Source organism: Phyllostomus discolor, chromosome 1 (assembly GCF_004126475.2).
Source record: "Phyllostomus discolor isolate MPI-MPIP mPhyDis1 chromosome 1, mPhyDis1.pri.v3, whole genome shotgun sequence".
Lineage (NCBI taxonomy): Eukaryota > Metazoa > Chordata > Mammalia > Chiroptera > Phyllostomidae > Phyllostomus > Phyllostomus discolor.
In genome coordinates, this window is record NC_040903.2 from 150,938,027 (window position 1) to 150,962,723 (window position 24,697).

General features: G+C 37.3%; 1 protein-coding gene and 1 long non-coding RNA gene across 3 annotated transcripts in view; one reads left to right on the top strand and one right to left on the bottom strand.

The window, feature by feature from the left end:
• CDIN1 (CDAN1 interacting nuclease 1) overlaps positions 1–24,697 on the top strand; it is a 212,530-nt gene that overhangs the window by 91,228 nt on the left and 96,605 nt on the right. For both annotated transcript variants that reach the window (XM_028505661.2, XM_028505659.2), the window contains 4 exons: positions 331–380; positions 4,984–5,051; positions 16,125–16,190; positions 16,790–16,895. In XM_028505661.2, the coding sequence (XP_028361462.1) occupies positions 331–380; positions 4,984–5,051; positions 16,125–16,190; positions 16,790–16,895 (290 nt within the window). The remainder of the gene's footprint in view (positions 1–330; positions 381–4,983; positions 5,052–16,124; positions 16,191–16,789; positions 16,896–24,697) is intronic.
• LOC118501812 overlaps positions 13,065–24,697 on the bottom strand; it is a 50,737-nt gene continuing 39,104 nt past the window's right edge. The window contains exon 2 of the long non-coding RNA XR_004904468.1: positions 13,065–13,497. This is a non-coding gene — a long non-coding RNA (uncharacterized LOC118501812). The remainder of the gene's footprint in view (positions 13,498–24,697) is intronic.

The following is a 24,697-nucleotide window of genomic DNA, read 5'->3' on the forward strand; positions in this document are numbered from 1 at the left end:
TGTCTATTTTCAGTGGTGATGCTGTTATCTGCCTAGCAGAGTAAAGGATTTTAAACCTCATTTAATTACTGTCATCATAAACTATCACTGAGGTCAGGGTGCGCCATAAATGGCAATGCGATGTTTGCGAGAAGAACATTTCACTTTTTAATAGCTTGCTTTTATAGTGAATAAAAACCGTGCACTTTCTGTTTTCTGTGATTAAATTTGAAAAGCCTTTTGATAGCTCTTTAAAAAAATTAAGGAAAAAATTTTCAGATACAGCTTTTAGGATACTGTTTAACTGCAGTAGTTTCTGTATCACAGACCCCTCCTCTTATCTGTCTGCAGTGCATTGTGAACGACTGCTGTTATGGACCGCTGGTGGACTGCATCAAACAGTATCCTTTCCCATAAAATTTTAGGTGCGCAATTGACGAGCTTAGTGTCAGTGGAGGAGATGTGTCTAGCTTTAACGTGACATAAAGTTCTGCTTCACAAAACACATTTCATACTCTTCTGTTTTACATTCAATCAGCTGGAGGGTCACTGCAGACCATTCTTTCCTGCAGCTTAAGAAAAACCAGATAGGCCACGGGAAGGTGTCAGTTCAGCAGCTGCACATTCACATGCTTATTTCAAACTGCCTGGTTTTCAATGAGTTTGAAGGTACAGAGTCATTAGGCAGGTAACATACTGTCTTGGAATGTATCTAACCATTCCAATGAACATTTTTAAAAATAGAACAAATTTTCTATTTAAAATGAGCTGAATTCAGTTGAGTTTGCTAGAATAAATTTTGCCTGAAGTTGAAGGATGATGTGATTAAAGTGTTGCCAGAGACCATCCCATTTTAAAGGGCAGTAGACTTATTGCTTAAATGCTGATTACAATCTGAGTTGTCATTTAGATCCTTAATAAACATTTTTAGAGAAACCAACTTAATTTTTTTCCCTCTGGACTAAATTCTTTTTATTACTGATTTTAGAGAAAGAGAGAGAGAACCATTGATTTGTTGTTCCACTTATTGATGCATTCATTGGTTGCTTCTTGTATGTGCCCTGACCAGAGATCAAACCCACAACCTTGGCACAATGGGATGATGCTCCAACCAACAGAGCTACCTGGCCAGGGTCCCTAAGGACTGAATATAGGGCTGTAACAACGTGGCCAGTCATTCATTAAAGATTTTGAGATTACTAAAGAGTTAATACTTACTTCTTAATACAGGATTTGAGTGGATAGTAATGACTTCATGACACAGGTAAATGTATTCATCAATACATTTAGTAATATTGTGACCACACTATGAATTTCATTATAATTCTTAGGTAAAAATGCTACTTATGGAGTAATTTAAAAAGATATATATATTTGAGTCCATGAGTCTCACATTTCTTGACTAGAACATGCCCTTCCTGGTATAGGTTCTGCTGGTGTGGGTGGCACTGTGACCAGTTGTGACTTGGTGACCAGTCGGGAGGCTTTTTTGGAAGCCCTTGCTAGTCAAGTGTACGTGCGCCCCGTGCATGGGTGTTTATTATTTCACCTTGTTTCACAAAGGCTTAGAGCCAGTAAAGTTTTTGTTAAAAAAATCACTCATTTTTGTTCATAAAAATGTTCATTTTTTAACCTTTAAAAAAATCTTTTAACAGAAACCCCTTGTAAGAATAGTCTCTATCTATGTTATAGCCCTTGCTGTATTTATTCTCCAAGTCTGTTCCCCCCAACCTAACCTAATAAAATCACAACATTGTGATAAGCTCACCTTTTTATTAGATCAAAGTAAAACTATACTTCTGCTTTCAGTGTAAAATTAATGGTAGTGTCAGAAAGTGTAGGAATGCCAACCTGAAGTTGCTACAGCCATAAAGTTTAGCACATTCATGTAACAACTAACACCATTTCAGAGTATGTGGGGCGGAATTACATGTTAATTTTCAAGCACATAAAATAGTTAAAAATCAATTTAAAGTTAAGGTTTTAAAAGCATAATGTCTTTTGAAGGATTGCATATTGATTTTAGATATAACTATCTAATTATATATGCATGGACTAAAGTATGAAGTCAACTGCTTTGTAAATGCCAGGAGGCTATTTTTCAGTAATAGTTGAGATGCTTACGGGAAACTAGATTGCTGTATTGCTGGAGAAGAAAATGGCTTGTGAGGTTATTTACAAGTTTTGCCCCATGGTCACTGCCATACATCAATAATAGGTATTATTATAGACAAAGTCTAAGTGTTTCTGCTTATGGAGCATTATAAATTCTGTTTGGAGTATTTTCCTTACATTTTTGCCATCATTCACTTTCCTTTTTTTGCTGTGTTATTGCCAGTAGAATTTAATGTAGTACATGATTTCAATTGATAAAGATAATGATGTATGTCTATAAATTGCATTCACTGACTAGATTATAATTTTGTAGTTCGATTATTGTGCCGATTGCCATTAAATTACTGTTTTTACAAGCTTTATTTTCTAGACCTTTTTATTTTAAATATGGCTTATATCAAGCAAAGAAAAACCAAGAAGTGGATTTTTCCAAAATTTTAAGTTGGTAATTGCTTTTACCATGCAAAATAAAATAGGCTGGGAAGTTTATAGAGAACTGATTTTTATCTTTGCATTGAGGTAGTAGCAGTTTTATATAATGTAAATACACTTGCATAGATGTCTCTTAGACTGATCAACAGGAATTATTTTATTTCACACTGAATCAAAATTACTGGATTTCCATGTGAGTGAAAATGCTATTTTTGTGCTGTTGTGATGATTTGGTACTGTTTACAGCACTTACCCTCAGTAAAGTACATCATTTTGTGAGAAAGAAAGCACACATTTAGTAAATCGAATAGGTACAAAACTTTTTTACTCCATTATGAAAATGTTACACATAGACATTTGTGCAAGTAGAATATACAGTAAATTGGTCGTTTACTAATAAGACACTAAAAAAGCACAGTAGCAAAGAAACTATAAATTGTCATTGTTCTTTCTGTTTTTTTCTGTGTCTTCTATTTTTTTTTTTTTACATAGCCAAGCTACCCATACCTTTCCTGCCACAAGTCATATTCACTGATACAAAAGGTGTGAGAAAGCAGCCACCTCAACTTTCCAGAGTGTGACTTTAGGACACAGCTATTAGACAAAGACCTACGCAGAGAAGCAAGGAAAGATAATGATGCAGGAAGCTTAAAATGCTGTGGGTTTCATTTCTGTACCATCAGTAACCTCAGTTTCATGATTCAACATTTTAGATGTAAATAATTTACAACAATAAAAGTGAGAGCACATTTATGTGGAATAGAAGTAAATAATTTAGTTCTAAAATATGGTATGCCTCTAGTAATGAGACATCGTTGAGAGGTATTCATCAAATGTCTTCAATGGACTCTGCAAATGTGTGAAATTTTGTGATATAAAAATGAGTTTCCTTTATTTTGTTTCCATTAAAAAATTAAATAAACGTAGGCATGTGCGTTGGAGTGGTGGGAGGAAGCAGGAGGGCAGTGCACTGATGATGGCTTAGGGCTCATTTTGACGGCTGGCCTAAATGGCCACATCTTTGGAATTCTAAGCTATATTCACCTGTATGTGTTTATAAAAGATAGGATAATTTGCTAGGGTTCTTTTTTTTTTTACAAATAATATATCAGCTTTATTTGATTTAAATTGAACTTTTGCAGAGCACAATCAGAATGAAAGTCTCTGGTAAGCCAAGGAACAATATGACCAGGTTGGCATTGTCAGTGGGAGAATTAGATCATTAAGACCAAATGCTTTGGACAGAATTAAAGCACTGGAATAAAATAACGCTCCTTTTCAGACTTTGCACAATCCTGTCCTTTTGGAAAATACACCAGAATTTCAGGCCTCATTCCTGGTTTCATTATTTACTATCCATGGGACTGCCAGCAGGTTCCTCAGCCTCCCTGAACCTTGGTTTCCTTAACTCTAAAAATGGGACTACCTACTTATGTGGTCATTCTGAAGATTAAATAAGGTGATAGTATCCCAAAGTGTTTACAGCATAAAAGGTTAGCATATGGCATTTAAGAAATATTAGCTAGTGTCAATTATTTTTACATAATTAAGTTTAATACGTTTTAGAAGTTGTATGGAGGTCATAAATACAGGATTGCACAGATCTTATCTGATCCTCTGCTTTGCCGCATGTTAACCGTATGACCTTGTGCAGATTCCTTCTAAGCCTCAGTTTCCTCATCTGTAAAATAAGGATGATGATAACTATAAGGATGAAATAACATATAGAGAGCACTTATCAGGGTGTCTGCCTCATAGTAACCACTCAAAAAATGTGTTAATGCCTGTGTGTATCTGTTTGTATGCATATTATAATATGGGTAGACTTGCACAGACATGAGAAGAAGACTTGAAACAGCCTATACACACACCCTAACCTACAGTCCTTTCAAAGAAGTCTTTCTTTCACATTATATGTAATTCTCAACAAGTCAGTTGTTTGGCTTCCCAAGTCACAGAAGACTGCCAACAGTAGGTTGGAAGTGATACAGGAACTGCTAAAGGCCATCTCTGTGCAAGTATGAATTCCCAGAAGACTTACAGAACTCAGTAAGAATGGAAGCTCTTTTAGGGTAAAGGCTTTTTGGTATTTTTTGCTGCTCTTAGTAGGTGCTTAATAAATGTGCGCTAAATTGAATTGAGAGTTTTTAATAGAGCATCAAGGATGTTTAAAATGTCTGTCGCTCTTTTCAAAACAAGATAAACTACATATACATACATTTACAAATCCTTGTTTGCCAAAATGCATGTAAACATTAGAGAAAACTTTTGTTGAATCATTTAAAGTGAAGGGAGTGTATAGAAATCTCACAGATATAGGCTAAAGTTGGAAATAGTTGCTATACTTACACCTTAGGTCCCTTTCCATCTCAAAGTATAGACCTGGTATTAGTGTTTTCCTAATAGCACCTTTTCATAGCTCTGTGTGTGTCACCGTCCTTAACGAACGCTCCCCAGTGCCATCGGCTATGAGCACGAAGTCCTGCTGAGAGACTTGCTTCTAGAGAAAAACCTGTCCTTCCTAGGTAAGTATTGCTGACATCCTCTCTAGCCGGTCCTATCTCCATGAGTGCTTAAATATATATTTTTCAAAATCTCCCCCTTGCAGTTGTTGTGTACTAAAGGAAGAGTGAGCGGTGATTGATGCGCTACATGTTATCTTTTATTGATTTAGAACTGAGAAGGAACTCAGTTACCTAATCTCCTATATGTACAGCACATGCACAGGCTTGAAATTAATATTTTATAGAATAAGTGGCTGAAAAAATGCTTTAATATCTGTTACAGTATTACTTTTGGTGTCATGAGATATTAACCATAATCTAGGCTTTATGAGAGAAAGAAGCGAAAGGAATTTAGTCTGTAAAATGCTTTATGTATTAAAAAGAAAAATACTTAGAAAATTTCATGTTTGGTGGGTTTGTCTTGTGTATGGAATCAGGTAGTACTTTTACTTGAAAGCCAGATATCAAACTTTTATTACTTTTATGTGAAACATTAGTTGTCATCATAGATTTAAAATGATTTTTAAAAATCTTACATGTATGCCTATGTTTGCGTGCCAGCCTGGAATCTTTTTGCAGACTGTTATTTCTTTCACTATCTTTGTTGCACTAGAAATTAAGCCCCAAAGGGCATACATGTGATAACTGATCACAGAAGCCGCAAAGCACTCTAGGATGAATTAATTCCTTTTTTCCATTTTAGAGGTGATAATTTATAAAGGCACTGTACAAATCATATTATTGTACACATCTGTTCTATGTAGATATTTGTCTGCTTACTGTGGCTTTTTTAGGTTAAAAAATAAAAGAAATGGATTACATAATTTTCATTTGAAAATGGACAGAGAATTGGCCAAGGAAAGTCAAATGAATGGCTTTACCTCAACTCGGAGAAGGATGTTGACTGCAGTCCTGCAGGAAATCTGGTTTAAGTCTTAGTATTCAACATTTTTATTAACAAACTAGAGAATTGAGTTGAATGTATTACAAGGTTGTTGATAACTCGAAGGTGGGAGATATAAATATTCTCTAGCTAGGGTTAAAGAAAGTTGATAAATTAGCAAAGTGGCCTCAAATTACTGAATTAAATTTCATTATGTAAAAGCAACAAGTTTTTTTCATAAAGAAGGCCAATTGAAATGTTCAGCCTATGGAAAGAGGGTAAATTAGATAGAAATTGCCTTTTAGAATTTAATCAAAAATAGAATGTATAATGGATTGGAACTAGTTGTAATCGATGACTCATGGCATGCCATGAAATGTTTTAGAACTATGGAGATCTTAGAGTGTTATGAAATATCTGGTCAAATTGATCACTCAGATGGAGGCCAGCATAGCACAGCATAGCCTAATCCATTTTATTGTTTTAAACTACCAACTAGGCAGTCATATTTTCAGGACTGCTTGGTGTTACTCTCTTGGCACCATCTGCATATGTGTAGTCAGGCCCTCAACACCATTTCTTTGCTTAGCCTAGCTTTTCTCAGCTTTCTTCTTGAGGATGGAAGACCAAGGGCTTACATGTGATCTAAGCTTAGTCCCAGGTTTTCTACTCCCTAGATGCTGGGAACTGAGTGTATTAAACTGGCTTGACCATGGCTGACAAAGGCAGTGCAGAAACATAGCCAGGGAGTCATTACCACTCACCTACGGTCCCATTACCACTCATGGGTTCCATCTATTCCTCTGCGTGCTGTAGGTCTACAGGTAATTATTTTGTTGAAGCCTGCCCAAAGGTGATACTTAACTGACCTTTAAAGCGTAAATGAATTGTAGGATGTTTTAGCTGACTCCATGTAACCTCAGTCCTGTTTTAAAGCATTTCCTCATCAGCGTACAACAAAATTGATAATTTAGTATATGCACTATAAGCATTTTAATGTGATTCTAAATTAATACATGTTTACTTAAGATTAAAACACCAAAAATCCAAAGTCTTGTGTGAAATATTGTTCTGAGGTTTTCCTTTTACCTTGGAAATACCCCTTCACAATGATTAATTAGATTGAAAGTACTGTGCCAGGTAAATTCAGATAGATCATCATTTTAAATATTGGTATATAAGTAGACCACTAATGTGACCTTATGTTTTCTTTGTTTACGTGTGTACATCTTGAATTTTGTTGCCGAGACATTGCAAACATGTTTGTTTTACTTTGATTCCTTTATAAGGAAAAATACAATCTTTCTTTCCTCCCTTTCTCCCTTCCTCTCTGGACTTCTAATTTGGACTAATTTCAAATGGCAAGGATTCTTATTGCTTATACCTAACCCTTCTTAAGAATTATGATGCCTTTGAAATTTTTTATCTCATGTAAAATTTTCTACCTATTGTGCTCTGTATGTCATTCTATAAAATAAATATTTTATGTGACCTCTTTTATCAATGGAAAAGAAAAATAAACTAAACTACCTTTATCTTAACCCTAATAATTTCTTAAATTTCCTTGATTCATAACCAGGTACTAAGCAGTTGCTATGGCACAAGATTTAACCAGGCACTACTGGAAAGAACTGAAGCAGACCCCTTATCTTTGGCAATGATTATTCCTATATTCATTCATTTATTCCAAAAATAAGGTATGGGATCAGGTACCATTTCAATGTAAGATAGGGAGTCAGGTACTACTGTAGACACTAGACATAAGTCCTTGCATTTGAGGAGTTATGGTCTAGTAGGGAAACAGGCTACAAACAAGTGAATAGAGATAACTTCTAGCAATTTCTTAGAGTACTTCTAATTCTTTTATTCATTATTTATACATTCTTGTGAACTAACTTTCATTTGCTGTGTTGCCCACATGCCAGGACTATCCAAGTTAATGTGAAGATAGCAATAAACACTCGGTGCCCTCCGGGTGCTCACGGCCACGCCCCCTATTGGCACGCTCATCCCAGTGAGAACGCAGCTCCATCTCTAGTGCATCTTAGCAGGTGCTCGCTTGCCTGTCTTGATATTGAAAATAAATACATTCAAGGCTGTTGTTACGCTACTTTTATTAAACATTTGAAAGAAAGGTACAGATTGTACTAAAAATCAGTACCTACCCTTTACATATGTAGAAAGTGCTGCTGCTTTATAAGTAAGCTACTTTTCCTGAAGTGGTGATAGAATTTTACTTATTCATCTGCTCCTTCTCACCAGCACCTTCCTGCCACCATGTGCTCCTAGGACGGCTAGTTGGGCTCATTGGCTTCACTATGTTCCCACTAAGCCAACTAGCCACTCTTTCTTTTGTTGGTTCAGCAGGAAGATATATATCTTTTAAGTTCTTGCTATGGGCAGGCACCATTAGGGATTAAAAGGTAAAAGTTGAATCAAACATGGAGCCTTCTGGAAAATTTCCAGATAAGTTTAAGTACATATCTGCTCTTTCTAAGAATAGTTAATTTAGAATTAAGATTTATTGACTAACATTTAAAATGCCAGAGTGAAGAACCTGCTACCCTCTCCCAGGCTTGGATGAGCAAAGAACCCCTTTTAAACAGTAAATGACCAATGAACATTGCGATCATCCTTATCCCCGCTGCTAAGGGGTTGTTCCATTTCTATATCAGTGAATTAGAAAATGTATTTTATCTACTGATGGAGCTGTTTCAATTTGCATCTCTCAAGTGATTAAGGAGACTCTGTTTTGTACATCCTTTCCCTCTCCCTCCCCCTCCACTTTGGGGTTGTTGAGGAAGAGCCTTGGACAAAAGGCAAAGGAGGAAAGGTAAATAATGACAATGGGAAGACACCAAGACTGTTTGCAGTGTTAGGGAGAGCACGAAACTGTGTGTACCAAAGACTGCAGATAAACCATTCATCCTGCATGGGTTGGCATTTCCCCAGGTCAGAGGACTTTCATTAGTGACTGCCACAAGTGCTATCTTGTTAACTTTGGCTTAATAAGGATGGCTCTGGACACACAGTCATACCTCAGTACTCGTAGACTTCAGAACTTGTCAAACCCAGTACTCAATGCATTTTGACAAGAAAAAATGCTTCATCAGTCGGCATTTGCTTGCCACTCATCAGAATGAATTAATGACAAGTACTGTGATACCACTGTATTCTATTCCTTGCAGTGAATGTTGCCCTGTGAGTAGAAGCTAACAGTTATTTTGAGTGACACCTGAGAGGCATTTACTTTATCCCCATCTTACCTCCCATGTTTTGTTTTGCCTTATGACAAAGCAGCAGATTTTACGTGGATGCTTTTCTAGCACTCAAGTATGACTCTGTGGGACTCTGAGAAGGTATACTCGGTGAGCCAAATAGGCTTGGTGAAGGATGTCCCTTACTGGAAGGAATTAGGGTCTTTGTTACGGAGAGTTCATCTGCTCCTGCTGCTTTATTCCCCTCTCGAAGCAACAGTGCTCTGCTGGGGGAGTGATTATGATGTGACAAACAGGGGATTATGGCTTCAGGTGAAGAATAGGCAACAGGAACAGATGAGATTGAGAATGCTAAGACTGTGTTTGCATGCAGATGTTAGCAGTAGAAAACAAGAGACTAGAAATAAAACATGATTATATAGGCTAAAGGGAACAGCGATGGCTGGGCATTTACTTCGTAAGGCATTCACTTTGTGAATTCTGATCTATCTGAAGATTAAAAATCAGATGCAATTTTCAGAGTAATAGGAATGTGATATGGGGGCCGAATGTAGGGAATTTAGGTCTTGTTCTTCCCTTCCTGAAGAAATGGTCATGATGAGGAACCATCTTTCTTTACTCCCTTTATTAAATTCACTTGTGTGTGCTTCTCCATGGGACTGAGAGAAGAGACCCATGGACGTGCCACAAGACGACCTGCTCTCCACAACTCCGCAGACAGGTTACCCTGTGCACTCGTTCTAGGAGCCTTCCTGCCCTGGGCCCACAGCTCTTTCCTCACCATTGCTCTGGTTAGGAAACTCATGTCTGCTGAGCATCTGCTTTCCTGGCTACTCATGATATATTAGGACTATTTTGGTTGTGACAGAAATCTAAACAAACTAGATTAGACACACACAAAAGGAGAATTTATTGGTTCAACCATGTACCTAGGAAATCCAAGAGAGAGAATTTCACATTTGGTGTGTCTAGCATCCAAAAGACAAAGCAATGTCATCAATGTCTCCTCTTTTATCCCTTTCATGTTCTGATTTTTTCAGTGTTGGCTTCAATTCGCAGGCAATAAATATAATCCCTGGCCATTGCTAGCATGTTTACTCCTTAGAATTTGTAGCCCCAGAGAAAAATTGGTGTTTCTTCTGTCCCATTACAAGTCTCAGAAAGAGCTCCGATTAGCTAGTCTGTGTCATGTCCACCCCTGTGGCCGGTGCTTCAGGGTCACTATTGACTGTCCACCAAAGTCACATTGGGAGAGTGGGGTGGCAATGCCAGAAAAGATGGGATACAGGACAGAAAAATCAAATATCTCACTCATCGCACAGAACATTAGCTACAGGTTCAAGCCTCTCCCTATAACCAACGTCACTGGGGACAAACCTGTTACTATTGTCGTCGGATTGGCTCCTTGGTTCTGTGTGTGTGTGTGTATGTGTGTGCGCGTGCACGTGCGCACGTGTAGGGTCCTTTGTATGTCTCAGAACTGCCAGTGCTCCCCCTCCCCAGCCATTGAAATTAGTTCTGGGACAGATGGAGCTGGCCCTGCAGAAGGGTCTGACATCAGTGACGACAACTAATAGAACTGGGGCAGACAAAGGCTCACATTCAGCCATTGCTCAGAATTTTGGAGTTAAAGGGCTCCAGTGGCCATCCAGCCCCCTTGTTTTGTTTAGAGGAAACTGGCCCCAGGCTTTGCATCACAGCTAGTGCCCTCCCAACAACTTGCCCTGTTTCCTTTCCACTCTGCTGTGCTGATATATCTTTTCTTTTATGGCATCAAACTGAAGGGGTTGAGATGGATGTGGTGTTAAACATAGACAAGTTTTACTTTGGCTGTTGAAATTCAGGCCCTGTGTCTTTACAGCCACCAGTCAGGGGATCAGCCTGCCCAGCATTTCTTTGAATTGCCTCAGTTCCGTGACTTCCCATTTGTTTCCTATCTTTAGGGCTCTTCAGTTTTCACTAGTATCTTCCCTGTCCCCTAAAGATATAAGCAAAGCACAAGGTTAGAGCAATCAGTTGAACTCCTATTAGTGTCCTTGATAAGAGGCTTTGGGGGAGAGGTCGAAATTCATAGCTGTAATGACATTTTGGATTCTCCGAAGATTTCATTTATCTGTGCTATTGGTCTCCCCATTAAATGCATATCTGTGTACTTTTGCGCATGGTTTGCATATCATAGTGACATTTATTACCGAAACTTTGAAAACTTCTAAAATTGAATAGAAAGATTGTGAAACTTACTATTAAAGAATATAAAAATATGGAATACAAAGGTTATACCAAGTGTTGAATGAGACAGTGTGTTAGGGGAAAAATAACAGAAAAAAAAAAACTATTCGAGTAGAAAAGTTTCTATAACTATAGTTTCCATTTGTATTGATTTATGTATCTTTTGCTCTTCCTCAATTTAGTAAAAATATTTTAGGTGTTAAATATATTATAGGTGTATAATGTATTATTTAGAAACCTAATATTTAGAAACCTTTTGACAAATTCTTAGACAAAATACTATGCAAAAATGTTACTTTTTGTTTTCAGATGTTGTAAACTGGAATTTTATGTAATTTCTCTAAGATTAACTCTATTTCTAACATTTAAAACCTTTTAATAAAACAAACAAAAGAAAACTTCAAACTTTTTCTTGGTAGTCCTTGTGCCCTCCTGTGATTCTTAAGTGTATGTTAACTAGTTTCAGATGTGTTTTGTTCTCCGACTCAAAGTCAGCCTTTTATTTTTAAAAATGTAATTGTGTAATTAGCACTTAATTGCTTTGGATATTTTGGGTATTTAGAGGAGAGAGTAATTAAAAGGCCAGAGAAATTAAACTTTCATGGTGTTCTTTAAGTATATATAATTTCTTTTTTAAAATGTCCTCTAAAGGCAGGACTGGCAGCCAAAAAAATAAATGAAGACCTGGGGTGTTTTAAAAAGTTTAACATCTGTTTTATCTGTGGATACAGTTGTATTGATTTTTTTTCAATTCAGTTGGAAAAAAGAGCATCTAGAAGTCAAGAGACTGTGTAGTTTATCACTTCAGGCAGGTGTTATCTAAATAATAATATCCAGCAGATGGCCATCAACTCTCCTGTGCCTCAGGATCCTATAGGAAGAAAATAAGAATCTTTTCCTCACTTCATAAATGTTGCATATGATGAAATTTAAACATGTGCCATAATTGAGAGTGGTGAATGGTTGCTCGGGACAAACCAGAACTTGGCAGTGTTGGCTTGCCTGTATGTTTCACAGTTGTGGACGCCTAGGTCTCGGTGGGTCGCTCCACTTCTGTCAGACACTTTTACCTTGTGTAAATTGGAGTGTCAGGCCCGTAATCTCTAAAACTTCACAAGCTCAGAAATACTTTTTCATAAGGCTCATATTAACTAAAAATCCTATATTTTGTGGATCTGGAGGCTAACAAGGCTGCTTTTTAAGTGAAAACATTCTTATATTAATTTTGATAATGAACACTTGAACTATGATATTAACAAGCTTAGTAGTTATGAGATATATGGGGTGTTTTTATTTTTAAAGATTTTATTTATTTATATTCAGACACAGGGGAAAGGAGGGAGAAAGAGAGGAAGAGAAAACATCAATGTGTGGTTGCCTCTCACACACCCCCTACTGGGGACCTGGCTGCAACCCAGGCATGTGCCCTGAGTGGAAATCGAACTAGCAACCCTTCGGTTTGCAGGCCAGCACTCAATTCACTGAGCCACACCAGCCAGGGTTATTGGGTGTTTTAATATGCATCTTAAACCAAGAAGAGTTTTATTTCAAATTTGATTTTTTCACTGAATAAGAAAGGTATACAGGATTGAGAGATTGATTTCATGTTGATCCCCAACCACTTTGGGGAGTTATGCTAATAATGCTAAAAACATTGCCATTATTCTCCCTCCCTTTCTAACTAATACAGTTTTTACTTCTTTAAATCTTGATCATTTTTTTTTCTTAAAGAAAATAACATGTTACTTAAACATCCAGTTTTTCACTTGGAAAATTCAAAGAATCATGTCACCACCTGGCTGAAATATGTGCAAAGAACTGCTACAAGAACCTGGATGAAATGTATGATTGTCAAGGAAAATATAAATTGCAAAACTAACTATAGAAGAGATAAAAATCTAACGAAATCAGTAGCCATAGAAGTAATAGCAGAAGCAACCAAAGAGCTGCTCACCACAGTAGCACCAAGCCCAAACTGCTATTTGTGAGGAATTCTGCCCACACTTTAAGGAATGGATACATCCAGTGTTATGCAAATAAATACTACTGATAAAGATAACAGTAGGGAAACTTCCCATGAGTGTGAAAGAAAGGAGTGAAGTTTCTTTATATGATCAAGATGAACCTCAGCAGACAACTGAAAGAGATCAGTGAGAGTTACCACATAAAACCTTGAACTCTGGGTGGGATTTGTTGTCTCTGCCTGGGTGATTCATGGGCAGTTAAATCAGAAAATTATGAAGTCAGTCTAGATAGGCTTTGAAGAAGACAAATATTCTTTAAAATATTCAGTTAAAATACAAGTTGCACTTGTATTTTATTCAGTTATCCATTTTGACCATTAAATATGTGCAAAGCACATGTTGGTGGTGAAAACTGGGGCAGTGGATAAGGTCTGAAAGCCTCCTGTGTGGGAGACAAGGGAGTGAACAGAGAATGAAGCTGAAGAGCAGGGGCTGACAACTGAGTCATAAGCTCTGAGTCAGAGTTGGAACCCTGACCCACCGAATGGTCAACCACATTTTAAATCCATACCCAATGTTTTGGATAATGATCCTAATAGTAAGGAATCTTTCAAGGTCTAGGGGTCAGGAAATCAGGCCAAATGGATGGTGCTGACCTTAAAAATCTCCTAGTGGGATCAGCGATACAAACTTCTCTTGGGGCCTAGATCGGGTGAACAAGACCCTTAATTCATAAATGCTGTTCCTTATTCTCACACTGTCATTTCCTCTGAACTTTGCCAAGTTGTTCTCTTCTCCTTTCTTAGGAAATCTAGGATAAAAGAAACATGAAGCCTGAAATGGTGCATAAGGCAGTGGGAGTTCAGTAAATAATGGAGAAGATAGCCAATACATAACACAGTATTTCCAATATTTGGAATAACATACATCTCTGTCTATCTATCTATCTATCTATCTATCTAGATAATATCACTCATGGTGACAGGCTTTTAGAAGCCATCCTTTGGGTAAAATTACTATTGGATCAACTTCATACTGAGAGGGAGGAAAATGAGGTCAGGGTAGGGAAGAAAGTTTGGGCTTTTTATTTTTATGTTAAGTAAGTCATGAATTTAAATTGTAGGTGTTGTGCTGGGAACTTTGGTGCAGTGAACAGGAGTGCAGTGTCTGCCTTTTAGAGGGATGTTAGCATGTGCATTTGGACTGCTTGGTGACCTTTGAAGTTTTGTTGTGAGCTGCTGTCAGAAACATAATCATTTTTCTTTCTGAAATAGATTTTAACATCTGCAAAGGTTGATCAAGCTAGGATAGTTTTAATAAAATATTAATCTCTTTTTTTACTGTCAACCCAGCTTTTAAAACTGTTCACCGGCTGCCTGAAACGTCAGCCCAGGGCACTTGAGTTGATTATAGTAAATGCCTTTTCCGTTCAACACGCTTGTGGTCAGAGCACATTTAGAGGATAAAATTCTTCCAGTCTCTTTCGTCTGCAGTTCAGTTTTCCAAATTCTCTTGCTTTTAAAGTAAGATTACTTTAATATTTTGTTTTCTTACCTCAATAGTTCACTTAAAATTTTTTATAGTTCAAGGATGGGAGATTGTTCTGAGTTCTGACATCAGCCTTCAAAATCTGGATAGTTGAAGGATATCAACTTTTAATAAAATTTAACTTAAATATCCCCTTTCAATGTGTCTTGTCATTAAAAGGTTATTTACATTGAAAATGCTGACCTTTCAAGATGTACACAAGAGCTTTCTCAAACAGAGTTTCTGAACATTGGCCATGAAACCACCGTCTTGGGCTGACAAATGGATTGGAAATAAGCTACCCAACACTGGGAATGGGCCATTAATTTTAATCAAAGGTGATGCAGGAAGGCGAATGGGATGCATGACAATGTCAACAGCCCAGTAGGTGTTAAGGGACCACACAGCCTTCCTTGTTACTTGGTTGGGCCATTAGTTGAGGTTGGGTGAAGACAGAAAGCCATGTCTGGAATTGAATGACCAGGTCACTCCAAAATCTAATGGAGAACTCCTCATTTCAGAAATCACATTGTAATGCCATTAGAAGTCAAGGACAGCATTTAGAAAATATCAGAGGAATTTTTTTTTAAACCAAGAACATAGCTAGTTTTTTTCCAACTTTGTAAAGCTCTCTGTTTTCCCATGTCTTTTCCTTCTGAATGGATCATTGATATTTACACAGGATCAAGAAATCAAACAGACCTAGAAAAAAAATCGCAAACCCTGTTTGCTTTTCAGAATTAGATATTGTTAGTTGTAAAACACTGGGAAATGCCAGAAACAATAGCATACCAGCTGACCTAAGCAGGATAATGAATTCTCTGTGGTGATCTCTTTGTCCTTGGCCCTCTCTTGTGTGTAAGTCTAGTTGTACTGATAGCAACTAAACTTTGCTTTAATGAAAGTATTTGTTTTATAATTGTAAAGGATACTGTGCATGTACTATACTGTAAATTGTCAATATTGGCTGATAACGTTAGTGATATTCATGGTAATGAAGCCTTTTCTTTTAATCAGTAAGTATATTTCATTATTTTGAGTATTTTCAATTATAAAAAGGTAGCATATGACAGCTTCAATTGGTAAAGGTAAAGACATAAAAATGCAGAAGGGACAAAAAGGCATTCTTATTATATCAATGTTTCAGGTTTGTTAAGAAAGATATATATAACTGCATTAGTCATTTGTATACATTTTTAAGAAAGAAAAGTAATTATACTGCTGTCTCATTAATGAAATAATGTCACAAGTAATAGTATTTGTTCTTCTTTAGATGAAGATCAGCTCCGTGCAAAGGGTTATGACAAAACGCCAGACTTTATTTTACAAGTACCCGTTGGTAAGTTCTTCAACTCTGTCATGTATTTATTTATAGACAAAAGGAATGTGTTCTTTCCATTGTTTTCTAATTTTTTTCTTTTACTAGCCAATGTTACCAGAGTAGATCAGCTTTGTAATATTGTATCTAAATGGTTGAAATCATTGTAAAAATCATTTTTAAATAGCAGAAAATAATAGGTTCAGAAGAAATCTATCCCTTAAAATCATTTACGTATACTTGAAAAATAAGCATGTCTTCTAAAGGCATTTGGGTTGCTGTTTCAAGTTATTTCTCTAAATATTAAATTTTTAAAATACCGTTCTGTTGAAAAGCCAGGGTCACTTTTGTTTGCTTTCACATTACTTGTCAACTCATATAGCCTCAGAATAAGAGAGGGACTTTTGAAGATGATGATGAAAATAAAAGGGTTGTGATTGTGGCATAAATGTTCCTTGTAGCAAACATATACCATGTGTTGTTCTATAATTACTTCCATAGATGACGGGGAGGGCTAAGCCTCTGCTCAGTAATGTAAAGCACAGAGAGGCCTGTACAGAGTGCAGAATGTTCAATCTTCCCTTCCCTTTGCTCCATATTAGTAATGCTTTGTCCCTCAGCTGTAGAAGGGCACATAATTCACTGGATTGAAAGCAAAGCCTCATTTGGTGATGAATGTAGCCACCACGCCTACCTGCATGACCAGTTCTGGAGCTACTGGAATAGGTAAGGTCCCATTATTTTTCTCTTAAGATAAACGATACTCAGCTGAAATCTCATTAGAAAAAATATTTTGTTTAGCTGGTAAAAATGCTAGTAGCCTTTGTTTCTAGTAAATACAGAGAGTTGATTAATGTATTCATTTCAGATAATTTAAACTTCTCTGCTTTCGTAATGTTGCTTCATTTTTTTAAAACTAAGAATCTTTGCATTAGGTCAAAATTAGTACATATGCCATTTTCCATTTTACAGTGATAATATTGGTGTTACTCAGAATATGAATAATAAGGGGTGGTGCATACTGTGATATTGATACTGACTTCTCTCCTTTTGATATGGAATTTATGCACACTGTCAGACCTCAAACAGTGTCTTATCCGCAGCTCTCTGAGGAGAATATCCAAATGACACAGGGTGAGCAAAAGTAAGTTTACAGTCGTGAGTATGTGAAACACAGAGATGATTCTTTTCTTTTTTTTTTTTTTGATGTGGGATGTTTATTTTAAAAATTAAAACATTCATCTAAGGAATATTTTTTGATTCTTTTATTATGTATTTATTAATTAGTTGTTATTTTTACCCACCTACTTTTGCCCACCTCTGTATAAAAGATCCAAACAAATTACCTTCCAACAGTAGAAAACAGTCTACCTACCAACTTCACAGTCAACATGCCTTATGGCACATAAATCCAGGCAATTAAGAAGTGTGGCCCTGGCCAGGTGGCTCAGTTGGTTGGAGTGTTGTCACATGCACCAAAAGGTGTAGGTTTGATCCCCAGTCATAGTACATACCTAGGTTGCAGGTTCTTGCCTGGTCAGAACAAGGATGAAAGACAACCTAGCAGTGTTTGTCTCTCATATTGATGTTTCTCTCTCTCTCTCTCCTTTCCTCTCTCTCTGAAATCAATGCATATCCTCAGGTGAGGATTAAAAAAGAAAAAGAAAAATATGGTATTAAAGGAGGAGACCATATTAATGCCATATTACTGAGCACCCGCAGTGCACCTGGACCTGCACACTATCTCAGCTAGTTCTCACAAGGAGGTTACTTTAATCCCCCCTTTACAGAAAACTAACCTAATACTCAAAGAGTGAGATTAATATGTCATACAACTGGTCATCACAGGCCTGTATTTTTCCTTCTCACTTGCTAGCCTGAGCTATTTCCAGCACAGCTCTCTTTTCCTTTACAATACAACTGTTGAAACTTTGGCTTTTCATATTATGAAAATCTTTAGTTTTCACCCTTCAAACAAAAGGTGGGTCAACAGGTAACCTTCCTAGATGAACTGTGTTCCTTGGCCACTGGCCAACAGTAAGAATACAATAGTATGGTGACACATTGGCCAAGATTATTAAGAAATGAGACAGTAGCATCTGTGGACAATAGTCTTATACTGGACTGGGGGGTGGTGAGGACAGTAACAGACTACAGAACTTGGCATTGCGTTGTGACCCAGCCTTACAAAAGGCCAGCAGACCTTGCCCACAGCAGCTGCGCTGAACTAAGCCCACTTTTGCCATGGTAACAATGATCATGACAAAATGCTGAATGTAATGGCTTTCTTGATTTTCTTGTGTAATTGTGCGTAGCATCCGAGCTTTACTTTACAGGGATGGAGGAGGAAAGTGCAAAATGTTTTAGAAATCATTGCTGCTTCAGCGTTTCCTGTCTTTTATTCAGCCATTATTCAAATTAGCAGTAATGTGGCAAATTGAATTTTCGATTTTTAGCAATTTTATGATGAGTTTGAAATAGTAAAGAAAGCATCATTTTTGATAGTATAGGAAAAGCAATGATATGAAAATCAAATTGTGTAAGTTTAGGTTGCTAAAGGATTTTAAAAGCTAATCAGCTCAATCATTATGCATCGAGACTGTCTTCCTCTTTTGGTACTGGTCAAGTTTTTTTTTATGAGGAATCTCAAATAGTAGAGCTTACTGAAACTCCCATAAGCGTATCTTTTTTCTAAAACAACTCAACTATTTTTCAGTGCCTACAATGTGCCTAGTACTCCCTATTTTAGAAGCTGATTAAATAATCCAGTCACCTGTATGATAGACCTACAGATTCCTGACAGGGCTGGAAAAGATGTGAACAATAGATAATTTAATACAGTTTCCTTTGCACTGGATTTTAGATTATTTTGCTGCATGCTGCTTTTATATTGTAATGATGATTTACTTAGACTGTTACTGGTTTATATTCTCTAAACACGTTCTTTGAATATATATTGGCTAAGAGGACCCATAGTTCATTTAGGATATGTTATGTGAGAAGGAAAGCTAACCTTGGTTTGGGATGTTCCGAATCATCCAAGGAAGAAATACTCTACACAGAAGTCACTGCTGCTATGAAATGTCTGCTGAGAGGCTAAGAAACACAAGTAGTGCTGATATTCAAAATGGAACATACAGGCATTTACTTGGATATAAAAGTTCAGTTATAATCATGATGCAGACTCACCAGTGATGAGGCATTTTGACAGAAGCACTTAGCCTATTATGAAACTATGGGATCCTATTTCATATTTTGACTCAATGCAACTCACATAGCACTTGCTAAAGTTCTTCAGAGTTGGAAGAACTTATCCCTCCCAATGTAGGTAGCTTTCAAGGACGTTATTGGTTGTCATTTGGGTTAATTGCTTTATTTGTGTGGTAAGCCTCTAGTTGACATAAAAACTGTTATCTAATTGTCACTATTTTTACATTAAAGATTGGATTTTGTAATAAAACTGTTTAATTAACATTTGTAGAATCATGACCTTATATAAACCCATTTTTCCACACAAATAGCTATAGACCTCCTCACTTTTAGTTTAATATTTCTATATGACTTTTTAAATGTAAATTGATATTTTTACTCAGGCTTCAGCAACTTTTGACAAAGTTGATCAGTGATCACACCCTACCTGTTTTATTAAAACATCTTCTTTTCTTGGCTTCGGAGGGATATTCTTCTGGGTTTCTTCCTGCTACTCCAGTGGCATATTCAGTTTCCTTTGCCAGCTCGCCTTCCTCTCCCCAGCTCCAGGCCAGAGAGTCCAGGAACTCCGTGTTCACCCCCCTTCCCTTTCCCGTCTACATTCACTCCCTTGTGTTCCCTTGGAGATCTCATCAGAGACCGTGGCTGTATGTACCATCTCTATGCTGGTACCTCCTAATTTTTACCTGCAGCCCTAATAAATCCCCAAGAGTATAATTTTTTTTGTCTCTCCAACTGTACACACTACCTTTTCTTGGATATGTAATAGGTATCTCATACTCAACATGTTCAAAATGAAGCCCTTGATTTTCCTTCCCAAGTTTGTTTTCTCTCCCGTTTCCTCCTCAGCTCAACTAATGGCACCTCAATTTGCCATAATACTCGAGCCAAAACCCTGAGTATCATCACCAGTCCATCAGCAGGTCCTTTCAGCTCGACCTTCATCACATCTCAAATCGTGCCATTTATCACCACACTGTCACCTCAGTGGCTGTCACCACCTCTTGGACTATTGCTGTAACTTCCCAACTGGTCTCCTTACATCAGCTGTTGCACTCCTGTGGTCAGTTTTTTATACCTCAACCAGAGTGACTCTTTGAAAATATATATATCAGTTTGTGACAGTTCCCTGCTCAAAAGTCATCAGTGGCTTCCCATCACATTTAAAATGAAGTCCAAACTCTTTATGGTGACATCCAGAACTTTGCAGGATCTGCCTCTCCAATGCTCTGCACACCAAACTCTCTCCCCCCACCCAACATTCTCTCCCACCCTTACACTTGTTCAGCCACGCAGGCTTTCTTGGTCTTCCTTGAATCTACACTGCTTGTTTCTTTGTCAAGGCCCTTACTCTGGTTCATCCTTCTGCTTGAGATTTTCTCCACTGGCATCTCCCTTAGCAAACTCCTCACGGTATTTAGGTCCCTGCTCATATTTCCCCTCCTTAGGGGAACCTTCCCTAACCACCCAATCTAAAAGGCATCAATCACCCTCAGTCCTCTCTCTGTCCTCACTTGGCTTTGCTGTACTTCATATTACTTACCCTATCTGAGTGAATGAATAGAATAGACTGTAGTTGCAAACATTTATATAAACACCAATTTGCTTCTTTGAATACAAGCATGTTTGAAGAGTTTGCCTCTTATATTGCTATTTGTAATTATTATATGTAGTGTACCCCTAATTCCTTTGTAATCAAAGCTTCAGGAGTTTTTCCTGGCTTAATTCACCTCAAAATTTTTTTAAAGCTTTGATTTCTTTATTTTTGAGAGAGGGGAACAGAGAGAAAGAGAGGGAGAGAAACTTCAATGTGTGGTTGCCTCTTGCGTGCCCCCTGCTGGGGACCTGGCCTGCAACCCAGGCATGTGCTTTAACTGGGAATCGAACCAGTGTCCCTTTGGTTCGCAGGCTGGCACTCAGTCCACTGAGCCACACCAGCCAGGATTGTTTGTTTGTGTGTTTGTTTCAACTCAGTCAAAGACATTGAGTACAGAGTATAAGCTGCCTTTGCTGCAAGTAGGCCCCATCCCAGGTATGAACCTTGAATAAATAGCTCCTCAAAACTCTATAGTCTTTACTTTTATTGAGTTAAAGGAAATAAAGAGTGCCTCTGATAAGCACCATAGTGTATGTAGCCCCAAATACATAGGACTATACATACAATTGTATAGAAATTAAATATTTACTTATATACATATATGTATTCCATATACATAGGGCTAGATATACAAATTGTATAAAACAACCTATTTCTTTATGTAATCAATATCAAAAAAACCTGATTTCCACTTGCATCTCTCTGATGGCTAGTGATGCTGAGCATCTTCCATATGTGTCTGGGCCTTCTGTATCTCCTCCCGGAGAAGTGTCTATTCAGGTGCTTTGCCCATTTTTTAATTGGATTGTCTGCTTTCCTGGTGTGGAGTCATGTGAATTCTTTATATATTTTGGAGATCAAACCCTTGTCCAAGGTATCATTGGCAAATATATTTTCCTGTACAGTTGGTTCCCTTTTCATTTTGCTGATGTTTTCTTTAGCCATGCAGAAGCTTTTTAATTTGATGTAGTCCTATTTGTTTATTCTTTCCTTTATGTCCCTTGCCCTAGGAGATGTATCAGTGAAAATATTGCTGTATGGGGTATCTGAAATTTTCCTGCCTATGTTCTCCTCTAAGACTTTTATGGTGTCATGACTTATATTTGTCTTTTATCCATCTTGAGTTTATTTCTATGTATGGTGTAAATTGGTGGTCATTTCATTTTTTTGCATGTAGCTGTCCAGATATCCCAACACCATTTGTTGAAGAGGCTATTTTTACTACATTTTATGCTCCTGCTCCCTTTGTCCATGGCAACATGGGTTTATATCTGGGCTCTCTATTCTGTTCCATTGATACATGCGTCTGTTCTTATGCCAGTACCAGACTGTTTTGACTACAGTGACCTTATAATATAGTTTGATATCAAGTATTATGATCCCTCCTACTTTTTTCTTCCTTCTTAAGATTACTGAGGCTATTTGGGGTCATTTATGGTTACATATAAATTTTTGAATATTTGTTCTATATCTATGAAATATGTCATTGGTACTTTAATAGGTATTGTGTTGAATCTATAAATTGCTTTGAGTAGTATGGATATTTTGATGATGTTAATTTTTCCAATCCATGAACACAGTATATGCTTCCATTTATTTGTGTCTTCCTTAATTTCCTTTTCAGTGTTCTGTAGCTTTCTGAATACAGGTCTTTTACCTTCTTGGCTACCTTTTTTTTCCCCCAAGTATTCTGTAGCTTTCTGAGCACAGGTCTTTCACCTCCTAGGTGCTTTATTTTTCTTGTTGCTATAACAAATGGGATTTTTTTCCCCTAATTTCTGTTTCTGAAATTTCATTGTTGGTGTACAAAAATGCCTTCAATTTCTGAATATTGATTTTATATCCTTTATCCAGAAGCTGGTGAAATACCTTGCACATCATAGATGATCAGTAGGTATTGATTGAGTGAATGAATGAATGAACTAATATATGAATGAAATTTACAGATACATAACAGATAGTAATATTTTGAGTCAACTATTAAGGATTATGTCAAACATTGTGACATTAAACTACAAGAGGGCCAAAATTTTTTCTTTGAGAATGTCACTCTAAGGACAATGAGAAAAATGCCTCATTATTTTTTATTTTCTTAATTTGAGGTATAATTGACAGATAACATTATATTTGTTTTAGGTATGTGACATAATGATTCAATATTTGTATGTATTAATTAGTGATCACTACAGTAAATCTAGCTTATTGAGAAATATCAATGAGTTACAATTTCTTAGAAAGATGTTTATTACTGTCTTCAAGCAGATGAAAAGTTTGGGGGCAATGGGGAGCATATTGACCCATTTTCCAAATCCAGGGGGCTAAATAATTGTTGGAAGGATGACTTTTCCTGTTGACCCACTATAATAGAGTTATAGTTTCAGTCACATATTGTTCAGAAGTGTTACCCCAAACCAACAAGCAAATGGTCAGTGGGGAGGAGGTCAGATTTCTGAGAGCAGAAACACAACCATTATGATCATACAGAAAGAGTAAGGGAAGAATAAAACAGATTCTGCCAACAGAACATGATTCAGGAGCACAGTTAGCATCAGGAGCCGAAGAGCAGAGTCCATTTCTGAGATTAACTCTGGAATAATAAAGATCAGGTTGAAATTAATACTAATATGTCTTGATGTCTAGCAAACTTCACCACATATTGAAATCACATGGGGAGGGAACATTTTACAAATATTGATGTGGACTGTATTCCTGGAAAACTGATTTAATTGATACGTGGTAGAGCCTGGACCTTGGGAGTTTTTCTTTTGTTTTAAAAACTTTAAATGATAATGCTAATCTGTATCCAGCATTGAAGTCAACATCTTTACCTAGTCTTGATTTTCCAGCTAGACCTAGCATTTCCACCTTGTCTGTCTCTAAACAGTCTTGATAAGAAAAACAATAGCTTTATTAAGGAATACTGGTTCAGAGCAGCAAACCCTCCACAGGCACTCTGATAGTCACTAGGGACCCAGCCTCTACCTTTGAAGGATTCATGAGGACTGAGGCAGTAAATTGCAAAGACAGAACCTGAACCCAAGTCTCCCTGTGAACTCTTACACCTGTGCTTCATGTCAGTCTTGGTGATAAATCTGTTACAAGAGATGATTTACTCAGTGGTCATTTAATGGGTTTGCTAAGCTGAAGCCAAAAAGGTCTCCAGCGTACTAGGTTTAGATATTCACCTTCATGTGGTTAGAGAAAATGGGCCAGGTAGTCCCTGTCGCTCTCTCAATAGCCCTTACTATATATTCACATGTATATCTGTAGGATTAATATAAAAGCCTTCATACCTACCCATACACCCAGTATATAATAACCCCTAATTGGACTGCCAGCCAAGATAGAGGCACAGGTGGATACACTTTGCCTCCTCGCACAACCAAAAGAAGGACAACAACAAATTTAACAACAAAAAACAACTAGAACTGCCAGGAAATTGAACTGTATGGAAGTCCTACTACCAAGAAGTTAAAAAAGAAACATTCATCCAGATTGATAGGAGGGGTGGAGAAGACGTGTGGCTGGAGGACTCGGTGGGCAAGGCGGTGGCTGGCGGTCCCACATTTGCATGAGGATAAACCCAAAGGAACACCTGTGGAGCAAGACAAACTGCATAACCCAGGGTTCCAGTGTGGAAAAAGAAAACCTCGAAACCTCTTGCTGTAAAAATCTGTGGGGGATGCTGTAGCAAGAGAAACTTCCAACCTCACAGGAGAGT